Genomic DNA, 15422 nt, shown 5'->3' with positions numbered 1-15422 from the left:
TGTATTTTTCTGATTTTTGTTTTCAGTTTTTACAGTGGCAATAGAAACACAGGGGAAGTGGGTGTGCATTTGAGTAACTAGCATCAGCCTCCTGGAACCGTTAAAGAACTGTTTTTCACAACAGGAATGAATTTTTAATGGTAATTTGCATACTTCTCCTTTGACTGGTCATAGGTCCTTAGTATCATAACTTATCATTTAGTTTGGGTTAAAAACATTGAATTTCATGGTGTATCCAAAAGTAGTTTAAACTGTAATCTACATATAAGTTTACACTGTAAATGCATTAGGAAGTTTGAGTGCTGCTCTCTGTTGGCTGTAAATAGTAACTTCAGCTGTAGTGTGCTGTGTGAGCTTCCGCTAGAGAGCATTGCATCTGCTGAACAGTAGCTGGCAGCATCGTACAACTGTCCGTAATAACCTGATCACAAGTAATGGGTGTTATGGTAAATGACAGCTAGTGTATTTCCTCTTTGCCATTCCATGATAGATAAATACTTTGCACTTTGGTCAGTTTATGACAGATGAACAGGAAAAGTGTTCTTGCCCATCCATCTAACATGTGCATAAGCACCTGTAATGCCTAAAAGTAGTTAAAAAAGAGAGCTGCAAAACCAATTACCTTACGTTTCACAGGTAGAACTCTCTCTTCTGCCAGAGAAAACTTATTCTCTTAATTTCTTTCTGACTTCTACCTTTAATAATGAGATTTAAAGTAAAATGGCCCTATGTCCGATGAGCAAGGCAGTTCAAACCCTCGGCTATTATGATGTTCACAATCAAACTCTTCAACCTACCTAAATTGCCCTGACATCAAAAGGTAATACAGGAGGAGGAGAAATGCAATCCAGAAATACTTTCTATTTGGGGTAAACTCTGCAATGTATATGTGTTTTGCTTGCCTGAGGCTGAAATCCTGATGCAGCCCCCCCCCCAAGACATCAAGCGTTGTAAGACACGCAATCATTAATTCCAATAATGGCTGAAAAAATTACATCCTTGACATTCAAAGAAGGTTGAATCGGTTCATCTGGATACATTTATTGACAGATACGTTTCATCACTCAACTAAGTGACCTCTTCAAACTAAACTGACTGCAGGTATCCCCACTCCTCATAAATAACACAGTACAATACAGTGCCTAACGACCGAAACCAATGACCAGTTTCATATGCAAATATGTGTGTGACCTTTAGCTAGAATTTCAAAGGCCATGTGTACTATTCACAGAGGATTAGGGAATGCTGCAATTAAAATGGTGACTGATGTACTCATAGCCCCCCCCCCAGTAGTTCAGGGATGGTCGTTCCCTCTTAACATTCCATCCCTTAACATTCTTAACATTCCATTCATCGGTTCCATCCCTGAAATGGGGGGGGGGGGGCTAAGAGTACACCAGTCACCATCTTACAATGCTGTGATTGCAACTAGACACGGTCATCAAAACTCTAGATAATGGTCATCCCCTTATTTGCATATGAAACTGGTCGTTGGTTTCGGTCGTTAGGCACTATATTATACTGTATTGTTTATAAGGGTGGGGATACCTGCAGTCAGTTTAGACTGTATCTGTCAGTAAACGTTGTATCCAGATGAACTGATTCAACCTTCTTTGATTTTCTTACCTGGATTATTGAGCATGCATCAAGACACCCTTGACATTTGTTGGTTTGTAACTGAACTTTTCATTAAAGAGAGACTGACATGCCCTTTCTGAACACATGTTTTAACACTGGGAGTTTGAATCGTAACCGAAAATAGGCGTGGTTTTATGACTTCAAAGCTATTGGCTACTGTCCTCCTGACGTCACCGCGCTACCGCCGCTGCTCATACCGCTCATGTCCGCCGACATAACTGACCGATAAACGTCGATTAATATCACAGTTCGGTGAGTATTTTGACTTCATAACTCAAATTCTGTTACAAACAACAATAACACACAGGTACGACGATATAAAGTTTTTAAACATGAGCGGTAGCGCGGTGACGTTTGACATGGATCCAGTTAGCCACAGCTCTCATACGCAGGAAAGGGCTGTGTAACCCTATATGCAAATTGACTTGTGTCTACGTAGCCACCGGCACAATTTCTCCGTGGTCGCTTTCCAACTCGGAACATAGCCTATCAATAGGAGTTTTCAGATTTTGATGTCAGTATCACCTTAAGGGCACTTTGACCCTGGCTAGCTTTACTCTGTTTCAAATCCTCTCTTCAAATGTGGGAACAACAATCACCTTGCAAACCTTTCATTGGCTGTCCATGATTTAAATTCCCTGGACGGGACAGCCGGGTTTTCATAAATCCATCACAAGCCACCAGAGAAAGGCAGAAGCACAGCAACAAAGACCAAGGACATTCTTTCTTCCTCCTCATTGAAATGTGTGTATTTAACAGAACAGATATCAAACAGCAGCACTTTGATCATAGAACAAGCACAGTCAAGAAGAGGATCGTGATACAAAGATGAGAACTTGACATGTTCCACGTCAAAGTGTTGGCAAGAGCCAAAGACAAAACAGTGACCAAACTGTTGGAGGATTAATATACCAGTTGTGTTCCTAGAATCATTTGGTTAAGTAGCACATATTAAATTGTACTTAATGATGAAAATAAGTGTGTAATGTCAAGTGATTATGCACAGAAATATATACAAGTTATCTTGATGTGACGAAGGCATACGTTTGTAAACTGTCAAAACATTCTACTTGAAGTTTGAAAAGCTACTGTACACTTTTTGAAATTCAAACCTTCCAAATTGTTGGAACAAAACAAACCGAAATCAAAAAAATTGACATCTAAAAAGTTGAAAAATTGCCCTTCGTGTACCATGTAAAGCATCTGCGGTGAAATACTACAACCAGTCAGCCTGCAGTCTCACTGAGGAGTTTGAACGCATCATTTTTTCTCATTATCAGCAAACTAAGCCTGTAACTCCTGTTCTCCATACCTATAATAAGTTGTTGCTCCTGTAAATATTGGCCAGGATAAATTCTGGGTCCTACTTTTGTCTAGGCCAGTGTTTCCCAACCCAGTCCTCAAGGACCCCCTATCCTGCATATTTTCTTTGCAACCCTGAATAGGTACCTGTTTGTAGTTATTCAACCAGTCAGCAATAAATTATGTCAGAGTTTGCACACCTTGCATAATTAAGTGCTATGAGATGATTGGTTAAATACAAGCAGGGCTACCTATGCAGGGTTACAAGGAAAATCTGCAGGATAGGGGGTCCTTGAGGACTGACTGGGTTGGAAAACACTGGTCTAGGCCACTGAAAAAGTCCCAACACAGACAGAAATGCCATCTTCTTGCCCATCACAGCCTCAGAGTAAGATGAACCATAAACCTAAAGCAATGGGGAAATACACAGAAACAACATAGCAACAAAAGCAATACAATCATGTGTACTAACAACATAATCATGCTGTAAATTGATGTTCAACAGCACTGGCATCCAAATGACCATATCAAAGATGAACAAGCAAAGCCAGCAACCAAGCTGATACATAAGCATGTTGGTGGAACACAGAGTGCAGTTATGGTCCAACGCCTCTGTTGTTATGACGTATAAATAAATGACCTTGCCGCTTAAAGATAAATTGGCAACATGCACTCCTCTTCCCCATCTGTGCGCTCATATTTCACCGTGGGTAAAGACAGACAGATCACCTCCTCTAAAGCATACAGCTCTCATTGCAGTCAGTGGTGCTACCAGCTGATCTCCTCTTCAGTTCCCTGCCCTCCGTCTGGTGGAGGGGTTGGGGATAGACAATGCTGCCCTGCGCCAGATGCCCAGGGGTGTTGCGTTGGGTGTCGTGTGACCCGTGCCCTTGGCTTTTCTCGGCCTCCACCTGGAGGTAGGCGCGCACGCGGTGGTGCTGCGCCACGGCACCACTGAAGTCGATGACGCGGCACTCATACGTGCCCTCATCTGACGGCTTGACGCTGGACAAACGGAGCTTGTGGGAGATGTTGCTGCCAGCAACTTTCACCACCTAGAAAGGGCAAATTGTACATGTTCACATTTCAAGCCATGTCACGTGGTACTAGCTACCAACACATCCCTGAAAACGTATGAATCGACAGGAAACGTGTTTGCGCTAAATTCTCGGTTAACCAACTTCTGTAACTGACAATTATTCTCGGATGAGATGGTTGCCTAAGTTTTCTTTTCTTTTTTCATATTCACTTTCAATATTTTCTTTGGTGTGCGTTGATGCCAGACAAAACTCACACTTATTTTGGTAGCATCCTTGGACATGTCCTCCAGGGGCACCACCTGTACAGAGTTACGTATGATGCATTATTGAGAAAAGGTGCAGCAGGGCAGCAAAAATATCTTTCACCAGAAACATCTCACTTTGTCAAATTACAACAGCAAATGTGTAACAGGGAATCTGGAACATTTTTTTTTTTTTTTTTTTTGGCAAAGTTTAGTTGTAATGCCTGGGGTGGCTGATCTGTTGCACTCTTTTTTTTTTCTCTATACAACGGGTAACATCTCAGCTCTGAAGCTGTGTGTGTGTGTGTGTGTGTGTGTGTGTGTGTGTGTGTGTGTGTGTGTGTGTGTGTGTGTGTGAATCTGCAAACAAACTGAATGTGTGTGTGTGTGTGTGTGTGTGTGTGTGTGTGTGTGTGTGTGTGTGTGTGTGCATGCTTATATAAGTGTATGTATGAGTATGTGCATGAGTATATTTGTGTGTGGCATACGCTTCATCAAGCATGCAAGCCCCTGAGAATGAGACTATGTAGTGTATGTGTGTGTGTATGGAGGCACTGAAGTATTCTTTTGGGCATAAGTATGAATTATTCATGGTGCAGAAGGAGATTTTGAAAATCTATTTCTTCCTCAGTGCCAATTATAGTGTCTAGAGGCACAACAGGGGAGCCCGAGTTCCCCCATGTTGAGAGAGTCAACCTGCTCCTCCAATGCTGATAAATGCTAATCAGCAATTATCCATTCCTTTCTGTGCCAGCGGGTTTCTGCTGTGGCTAATGTGCTACCTGTTTCCATCCCATGAAAAGTAAGCGAGTTTAGCATCAGGAAATCCAACATGGCCACTGAGTGAACCATAGTGGGTTAAGTGTGCCAAAATGGACCTTGTGATCACGGATAAAAAGAGAGAGGAGTAAACTTGGGAGCAGAACGATGGCTTGACCTTTTAAGTGCACCAGAAATGCAAAGTAAAAGCCGCAGCCTTTATGATAAAATAGCTCTACCATTTGTTTACCTGTATACCAAGAGTACTCTATTTCACCGTCTATGGGAATGTCTACAGATCCAAAACTTCTGGAAGGATATTATAAAATGTTTGTCAGAGATATTTAAGTCCCTTTAAATGTAAAACTCTATGTGCTTGGAATATATCCGAAGGACTTTATACAAACTTTGAAACAGACTAAGCTTTTGGACTTTGGACTTCTTCAAGCCAGGAGAGCTATTGCACTATGTTGGCAGAGTATGAACGCTCCATCATTGAGAATGTGGATAAGGGAGCTTTCGGATAGTATCAGTCTGGACAGACTAACTTACATTGCTAAAGGGAAGTGGAAAGACTTTGTTCAGCTCTGGGAACCATACATGAATATCATGAAAGATGGAAATGTAGGCTTTACCTGAAAGGAAATTGTAAACAATATAGGACATATTTCATTGTATTTGTATTCTATCCAATATCAGTGCAAGTTGTGTGTGTGTGTGTGTGTGTGTGTGTGTGTGTGTGTGTGTGTGTGTGTGTATTTTTCCCTGTTTTTCTCCCCAGTTGTACTTGGCCAATTATCCTACTCTTCCGAGCCGTCCCGGTCTCTGCTCCACCCCCTCTGCTGATCCAGGGAGGGCTGCAGACTACCACATGCCTCCTCCAATACATGTGGGGTCGCCAGCCGCCACCTGATCAACCAGAGGAGGTGCTAGTGCAGTGACCAGGACGCACACCCACATCTGGCTTCCCACCCTCACACATGGCCAATTGTGTCTGTAGAGATACCTGACCAAGCCGGAGGTAACATGGGGATTCGATCCGGCCATCCCCATGTTGGTAGGCAACGGAATAGACTGCTATGCTACCCGCACGAGATGTATGTATTTCGGTCTCAAACTGTTGTACGTATTGTTACTGTATGTTTCTTTGATGGAATGTTATAACATAAAAAATGACAATAAACATATTGTGGGGGGGGACTGCATACCAAGATGCGCTATAGCACGCTTCAGCCAAGCTGAGTACAACTCAAGAAACCCTTTAATCAGGTTATTATAGATTAGCTTTGCAGTCTGGTAATGATCTCCTCAGCACTTTACCTGATTAGTGGTCCAGGTGGGCTTCTGTTGCCAATTTTTGTGATTTTTAATGTACCACCACTGGATCTCCAGGGAGTAGGAGGGAGAGCCTGCCCCACGGAAAGAACAAGCCATCTCTACGTCCTCACCGCTTTGTGTGGTGATATCATGTGGCACCTCTGTGAAGAGAGCTGCAAATGAGAGAGAGAGAGAGAGAGAGAGAGAGAGAGAGAGAGAGAGAGAGAGAGAGAGAGAGAGAGAGAGATCCAAAACAGCGGAGGAAACCAGTTTAGAGTGTGTGATTAAAAACACAAAATTATCTCATGTAAAGCACTCCAAGTACAGTCAATAATAATTATTCCAAGATGTTGCTGTCTGAAAATTGGTTTTCAGAAACAGACACAGTTAAAGGAAGTTTATATTCCTGGAAGCCATGGACAGACAGGATATTGAAGCAAAACCTTGTGAAACCTTAGACAAACAATGTGCTGGAGTGAATTACTAAACCATTGTACTTTTATGGGTATGGGGTAGGGGTGTCTTAATATACCGGTATTGACAATAACTGTGATATTAAAAAAATGAAATATTAATATCGTGTAAATAATCCAGCGCCTCTGGAAACATTTTCGTTTCTTTCCGTTCTCGCTTCGTCTCCCTCCCCCAACGTCCCACACATATGCATGCATGCATGCACACACACACACACACACACGGCGTGACGTCATGACTCAGTAACTAGCTAGCTAGCTAGCTAGCTACTACCTCAGTGAGTGGCTACTACTGCCGTGTAAAATCGTGTCAGAAGAGATGACAGACGGGAGCGAGACACTACCTGCACCTGAAAAAGTTAGCTCGCCAGTGTTGGGAGTTTTTCAGATTCCGTAAAAAAAAAAAAAAAAAAGAAAATTAGGGTTGGCAGACACCCCAGTCTGCAGGAAGTGCCGATCAACAGTAACCGCAAAAGGGAGCAATATCTCCAACCTGTTCACCCACCTTCGCTTCCATCATCCTGCAGATTTCGCCATGGTAGAGAGAGTAAGTTGCAGTTAGTTTGCTAGCCCTGAAATGGGAAATGTTACATTAGTTGTTAGTTGTGTTGTTAAAGCTAAGTTATCATGGCATTGGACTTGACAGTATTTTCTCTCTCCTGGTTATTTGTTAGGCAGCATCAAAAAAGAATTAAGTTTCCTTTATTAATCCCCTTGGGGAAATTCAGTTACGTCAAATCAACCCATCATAGCTGTGATCTGTGTAGCTAGGAGCAGTGGACTGCCGCCAGCACCCGGGGACCAACTCCAGTTCTTTTCCCACTGCCTTGGTCAGGGGCACAGACGGGAGTATTAGCCCTAACGGGCATGTTTCTTTTGATGGTGGGGGAAACCGGAGCACCTGGAGAAAACCCACTGCAGACAGGGGGAGAACATGCAAACTCCACAAAGAGGATGGCCTGGGATGACCCCCAAGGTTGGACAACCCCAGGGTTCGAACCCAGGACCTTCTTGCTGTGAGGCAACAATGCTAACCACTGAGCCCCCGTGCCGCCCCAGACGAAGTGAGAGAGAGAGCTAGGGATTCAGGTCGGCTAACACCGTTTCAGTTGATGGAGAAGAAAAGTGATGATGATTAGTATTTCGAACATGTGAATAAGCAGGATATAACATACAAATAAGCCATTGCCAAGTGATCAACAAATCCACACAGCAAACAAATTTCCATATGCATCAGATTATTTGTTACATGTTCCAAAGGGAGTAGGAGGAAGTATACACTTTTTTCCTACCCCTTAAGTAGACATGGCTAGTGTATGTCAGGATGAAACCATCAATATATCATTGGCCAACTTCATAGCAAAGGACATGATGTCCTTTAGAATTGTAGAGGCCAGGGTTTAAAGCACCGATGAAAACAGTTGCTCCAAAATACAAAATCCCCAGAAGACAACAATTTTCTAATAAATAAATCCCAAACATGTGCCTAAAAGTACAAGCTTGACATTATCAGCTCTTTGGCTGAAGCCAAACACTTTGCATTTTACAACTGATCTCTTGATCAGTAATACTGGACACTCCTATATGAGCTTAACAGCTCACTTCATCACATCATCATGGGAAATGAAAGCTGCATCTCTAGAGACTGTTTTTCTACCTGATGACCACACGAGTGAAAACATTAAACAGACATTTGAAAATCTAATTGAAGAGTGGGGAATTCACAAATCATCATCATTACACATACGGTGTGCGATATGCATCTCAGTTCATAATATCACGCGGTCCGATAAAAGTCGATAATGTTACTGTTCTTATGAATTTTGCATGTTTGATGGTAATAAGATAGGTGGCATTGGGTAAAGCTCTGGACTTTTCTTTTTGTTTTTTTGTATTTTCTCTTTGAGCCAATCTAAAGCAATGCAAGGTTAAGACAACTGAGCCGACGACAACTCCGATGACACTGCTATTGTTCTTCGGTCTAATATCAACTCCCTCTGCTGTGAACATGATTTCCAGCGGATCTGCATTATGTAATTGTCAGTACTGGAGGAGTGCAAGGGGTCACCGAACAGACAGTCCAGCGTCCATCTACTTTCCCATTCTCTTGCCTCCTCCAGGCCACTGGGCACATTCTGTGACTCAGCATCCATTGTACGTGGAGAGACAATCTCTAATCCCTCTGGTCTATGGAAGGCTCGGCAAAACAGAGACATCAACTTCCACCAACATCCCCCTGGTGTATCTGTAACTGCATATCCACATTCAAAGCCTACAGCTATATCCTCTTAACTGGCTCTCTTAACACATGTAGAAATTCTGTTAATCTGCTTTGACTCATGACCTGATGGAACAGGGCTCATGTCTTCAAGCAAGACAGAAGAGAGAGAATATTGTTGGTTGTTTTCTTAGTGCAGATAAGACTACTATTTATACAATCTTGCTACTGTCAACTAATAAAAAAATGAGAGAGAGATTGAGTGGTTATGGTGCTTAGATGATGCTATGTCTTAGTTAAATAGAAGAACGGTGACAACTCAAAGGTTTTGTTTTTGGGAAACTATCAGCAGAAAATATGTTTTTAGTCTTTTTGGTAAATGGGTAATTAATACCAGACATCTTTGCCTCAATTGCTCTGAGGCTTTCAGTACAAGAATTTCAAGTTTCAATGAAGAATGACTGACAACTTGTGGGTAAGACAAAAACTCTGGGGACCCCCAAACAAAACACAAAAATCTAACAAAAACAGAAAAAAAAATGTGGAAAAACACAAAGCAATCAAACCGATTTAGAAGATTTTGTCATTAAAAATCTGCTTTATTTGTAAGTGTACGTGCTCAAACTAGCCCCCCCCCACACACACACACACTGTTCGGTATTGCACAGATATAATCCTGATGCCTTCCTCATACAACATTGATTACCTCTCTTTGTTGTAGCGTGCTAATTGATGTTGCTAATGGACGGTGCAACTGGGGGCACACCCAGACCTATCCAAGCTGTTGTCTACACACTATAGAGGCGGAGGCCCAAGGCATGATCGGTTGTAAATGCATCACACCCCATTGAACCTTGTATTGATGCTACTCCCCCTAGATGTTCTGTCTCTTTATCGCGCTCTCTCTCTCTCTCTCTCTCTCTCTCTCTCACTCCACCTGCCTTTCTTTCTCGCTCTCTGCAGGTATCGATTTTCCATAACCATGTATATGAAATACTGTTATTACATTTCTGGCATAACTAACCTGGTGACAACACAAGGGTTTGTTTTTGTTTGCATTCACCTTGTGGTGAGTGGGCAAAATGGCCTTTTTGAAATGAAAACTAAAAGTTGGAATCTTGAGGCGCTTTGCTTTTAAAGAGCTACACAACAGTGACGTGACTCTTCTGATCTTTGTAAAGACATCTTAACTTGCACTGGGTAAAGGGATCGCTTGATCATCCATCCATTATCCAAGCCGCTTATCCTAATTAGGGTCGCGGGATGCTGGAGCCCATCCCAGCATTCATTAGGCGGCAGGCGAAGAGACACCTTGGACAGGCCGCCAGTTCATCACAGGGCTGACACACACACACATTCACACCTAGGGACAATTTAGTATGGCGGATTCACCTGACCTACATGTCTTTGGACTGTGGGAGGAAACCGGAGCACCCAGAGGAAATCCACACAGACACGTGGAGGACATGCAAACTCCACACAGAGGATGACCCCCAAGGTTGGCCAACCCCGGGGTTCGGACCATGGACCTTCTTGCTGTGAGGCAACCGCGCCAACCCCTGTGCCACCGTGCCGCCTCAGTTGCTTGATCAAACCATTACAATTACTGCTGTCGCTGAAACATCGCACTGGCTGAGATTTTCAAATGAACAATCACATTGTGTGTGAGCTCTTAAATCAGATTTGGCAGTAAAAAGAGTTCATTTTCACTATATGAAAATGAACATATGTTAGCATGACCATCCAGTGTCCTAGCACCTTACTGTGCCAAAGCTTTGGTTGCTTTGAATTTGAATTCAATAAACAAGCGGGCTCTAGTGTTGCCCTTTAAACACACATAGAAATTACCTAAATACATTGTCAAATTTGTTTGTTCAATGAGTAATTGTTAAGAGTGACTAAATATTTGGGTATATTCTCAAAAAAACATTGACAATAAACCTCTTTTGTGATTCTATTTGACACAGAAGGTTACCTGGTAACCCAACAGCAAAATAAAATAACACCTGAACTTGCTGATGATGCTTTTTTCAGTTTAATCAGGGGGCAAAGCCCATTACATCTCTTTGATGAGGACAGTTGTGAATTTTATAACCTTCATAAAGAATACGAAAAAAAGTTAAGTTTAATTGAATATTTAAATAGCCCATGGAGAGATATTGAAAATCATAGATTACATTATGAATTTTTATTCATCTTGTTTCTTTTCAGCTCTTGCTGCTGCTGCACCTATTGACAGCCCTTATCAGCTACAATCATATTAAATGCAAAGACATCTACCCATAATACTCAAGCTCAAATGAATTGCGAAATATAGCAGAGTTTAAACGTATTAAATATCACTATAACATGGAGCAATACCTCAAAGGAGTAAAGACATGACATCACCTGCTCAATATGGAGATTTAATTATCCAACTAACGGTTTGGTAAGGTGAAATGTCCTTCAACAGCCCGTTTTTTGGTCCATTAAAATCAATTAGCAAATTGGAACTGCTCTAAGGTATATTCAACGTCACATCAACCGGATAATCCTCTTTCCGCTGATACAGAGAACTGTGAATCTTTAGTCTGTGCAAGCAAAGTGGAGAGCAGTGAGACCCTGAATCGGTAATTGGTATTCACTTGGCCTTTACGCCTCTGTGACATGCAGTGAGCAAAGGAAATAGAGGGATGGATGAAAACCGAGAAGAAAAAAGATGGGAAGCGGAAAAGGCAGAGGGAGGTCAACACAGTATGCCGGGATTCAGCGTGTTTGACTGACTATGTGCCTAGGAGTCATGCCCTTGATGCACGGCTGCTTGCGACCAACAGAGACCTAATTTGTTAGAAGGAGGTGCAGGGGTGGAGAACCATCGAGGCCGAGCAAGATGTGGAGGAGGGAAGTGCCAAAAAATGAGAGAAAGGGAATATGTAATATATAAGGGAACAGGTGTGGAGAGAATTTAGTGGGGAGAGAATGTAGAACTGAGAAAGTGGATTAAAAAAAAAGAAAACGGGGCGAAGAGCACAGCAAAGATGGGAAGGCAGAGCTAAAAAAAAGAGAAATAAGACTTCTGGAGAGGTTTGAATGTAAAGGAGTAAGAGCTAAACAGGCATGCAGGGACAGAAAAGTGAGTTATAAAATGGACAGATGGTGCACCAGCAAATGAGGAAAAAAAAGAAGAAGCATGAAACAAGTCCAGAGCCATACACTGAAAAAAGGTCAAAATAAGGAATATAAAAACCGGCAGGAGTACTCAATATCGTCTTTCTTTTCAGCCCATAACTCAAGTTTCAGTTCTGCCTATTACAAAACAGTGGACATACTACAGCTGGCATTGATACTGTTTTAAACAATATAAATGTTCTTTGAGGGCTCAACTGGGGACTGTATGTGCTTTGATTACGAACCCTATTTGCTGTTTGGTTTCTAACCTAATGGGCCGTTGCATGAACTATAGTTCTGCTGCCACTGAGTGGTCTTAAAGTGAAATTTTTTAGTCTACCATATGACCTAAGCCTGAATTTACCTAATGCCTCTCATATGAGGTGGAATGACAAAGTGTTCCTGATTCCTGATATGCATCCATATATGCCGATGCCACCGTTGTATGTTGCTACAGCAGTATGGTAACTCAAGCCCTAGAGTCATTGCAGACTGCTTTCAACGTCACTCAGTCACACCTGTGTCAACTCAAACTGGTGTTGAACGTTGACAAAAACAAAATAATGTTTACAAATGCCAAGACGTTGCCGCCGGTGCTTCCTATTGTGACCTCTGCTCAAGGCACTGCAGTTGTTTTTGTGTCTAGTTACAAGTACCCCAGTATCATCATTAATGACCACTTGACTTTTAAATGTCATATTGAACAGCTCTTAAAAAAATTGAAGCTAAAGCTGGGATTCTACTGTAGAAATAAATCTGGTTTCTTTTTTAAATATATAAAAAGACTAGTTGCTGCAACTTTCCTGCCTCAGCTTGATTACAGTGGTGTGTTCTATATGAATGTCCCCGGTCATTGTCTTCAGATGTTGGACACTGCTTACCACAGTGCTCTGAGGTTCATCACTGGGTGTGAGACCCTCACACATCACTGTACTCTGTGTTCCTTGGCCAACTGGTCTTCTCTCGCCATGCATAGATCCACATTTATTTTTAAGTCCATCCTTGGTTTGCTGCTTTCTTATCTATGTGTTTACATCTCTCATAATCTCGGGAGCTATCAGCTACGATCTTGGGAGTATTTGACATTGTCGGCCCGCACAGTCTGTACTGAGCTTGGCATAAGGGCATTTTCATACTCTGCACCTTCTGCCCGGAACTCACTACAAAAGGGCCTGACTGCCTTATGTGATTCCACTGTGGGACTTTAAGAAAGTCGTTAATTTACTAGTGATGGACTCCGCTAGCCCTTGCATATGCACATTTTAGTCTTTAATATTGTTTTAACTGCATTGACGTGTTTATTTATATACGTTTATGTCATGTTCCTTGTATTTTGTGCAACCTGTATGTCTGTGTGCAGCTGCTGTCTTGGTCAGGACTCTCCAGAAAATGAGACTCCTTTTCTCAATGAGACCTTCTTGATTAAATAAAGGTTGAATAAATAAATAAATAAAATATGTATCATGCCATTTTGTTCTCTAATTTTAACCTTGATATAAAATGTTTAATATTGAATCGTTTGTCTGTGAATGTTCTCATTCATCCAGGTCGTGGTTATCCAAAGGAGTTGAATCAAGTGCAATTGGACTTGGTATATATCCGTGAAGACGTTTCGCCTCTCATCCAAGAGGCTTCCTCAGGTCATGCCTTTCTGACTAGACCAAGCACGAACTGAGGAAGCCTCTTGGATGAGAGGTGAAACGTCTTCACGGATATATACCAAGTCCAGTTGCACTTGATTCAACTCCTTTGGATAACTATGACCTGGATGAATGACAACATTCACAGACATTTGAGGAAACATTTCACAGAAACGCTATTGACAGAAAAGTAAGACGTGTTCAATTTTAACATGCTCAAATTAATTGATGTTTTATTAATTTTTTAAGTGTTGTGTCAGCTCACTTTTTTAGGTTATTGGTCAGCTAAAAATTCCCTTTAGATCAGCTAACTTTTGCTCTGTTGAACCAGCCCAAAATATGAAAGTGGCAGTCTCAATCTTATGCTTTCACTTGATAATTTGATTTTCACTGACACAAAACATTTCCCAATAGAAAAAATAATCTAAAAGTGGCCCTAATCATGTTCATTCCAGCTCTATATTTTTATTCTGGGGCTCCACTAAAGTAGTTTTACATGATTCACAGTTACCAAACAAATAATAAAAAAAAAAACCTTATTTATCTTACACTGGCTCTTTTGCGGTCCCTCAGCTCATCTTCTTCTTCTTCCCATTAGACAAGGCTGTGGCATCTCCCCTTTATTATTCATTGTTGTATCAGAATTACTTTCCATTCTAATTAAAAATGATAATATTGAGGGCCTAGAGGCCTTGGGCAACAAATTATTGATAAGCCAACTTGTGGATGACACCACACTTTTCTTAAAAAAAAAAAGTCTCCCAGATCCCCTTGGCCCTTAAATCAGTTGAGCTCCTCACTAAAGCATCAGGTTTAACTCTGAATATAAGCAAATGTGAACTTCTGGCAATACACGAGCATCATTCTAGGTCTTTATTTGGTGTCCTTGTTAAAACTGAGGTTAAATATTTAGGAATTAACTTAAGTAAAAACCTTGAATCAAGAGAAGAGATGAATGTTCAGAATGATATTACAAAATGAAAAGCTATATTAAACAGCTGGTTACAGAGGGACATTATTCTATTTGGGAGGACTCTACTCACCAAGATGGAGAGTCTCTCTAGATTTATTTATTACATTACAGTCATTTAGCCGACGCTTTTATCCAAAGCGACTTACAATAAGTGCATTTAACGTAAGAAATCAGGAGAACTAGTCATCAGAGGTCATAAGTGCATCTAAACAAGCATCTAAGAGCAAAACCAGTGCTAAAGTAAAAGTGCAAGAAAGAGGCTTTTTTTCCTGCTTACTCATTGGCTATTTCATCAAGAATGATTAAATCCATAAACCAAACTAATTTCAATTTTATTTGGAAAAACAAGTGTCATTATATCAGGAAACGTGACCTCTTGAAAAGTTATGAAAATGGGGAGTTGAATGCCATTGATTTTGACATGAATGGTATGATTAAACTGAAGTGGCTAAAAGCCTTTGTCATTGATGAGACTGTGTTTTGACATGCCATTCCTAATGCAATCTTTAAAAAGTTGGGAGGGATTGCTTTTCTTTTGAACTGTGATTTTGAACTGTCCAAGATACCATTACGTTTATCCGCCTTTCATAAACAAGTTTTACAATATTGGAAACTGTTGTTTAAACACAACTTTACCCCCCATGCAGTTCCAGATTGGAATAATAGATGTGTC

General features: G+C 41.3%; 1 protein-coding gene across 1 annotated transcript in view; it reads right to left on the bottom strand.

The window, feature by feature from the left end:
* Nucleotides 1–3674: 3674 nt before the first annotated feature.
* Nucleotides 3675–15422, bottom strand: part of vstm2l (V-set and transmembrane domain containing 2 like) — a 37173-nt gene continuing 25425 nt past the window's right edge. Inside the window, exons 2-4 of the mRNA XM_056275189.1 lie at nt 6302–6471; nt 4235–4279; nt 3675–3995 (exon numbers count right to left, since the gene is read on the bottom strand). Coding sequence (XP_056131164.1) covers nt 3675–3995; nt 4235–4279; nt 6302–6471 — 536 coding nt within the window. The remainder of the gene's footprint in view (nt 3996–4234; nt 4280–6301; nt 6472–15422) is intronic.

Source organism: Lampris incognitus, chromosome 2, assembly GCF_029633865.1.
Source record: "Lampris incognitus isolate fLamInc1 chromosome 2, fLamInc1.hap2, whole genome shotgun sequence".
NCBI lineage: Eukaryota > Metazoa > Chordata > Actinopteri > Lampriformes > Lampridae > Lampris > Lampris incognitus.
This window is presented reverse-complemented; position numbering and strand designations above follow the sequence as displayed.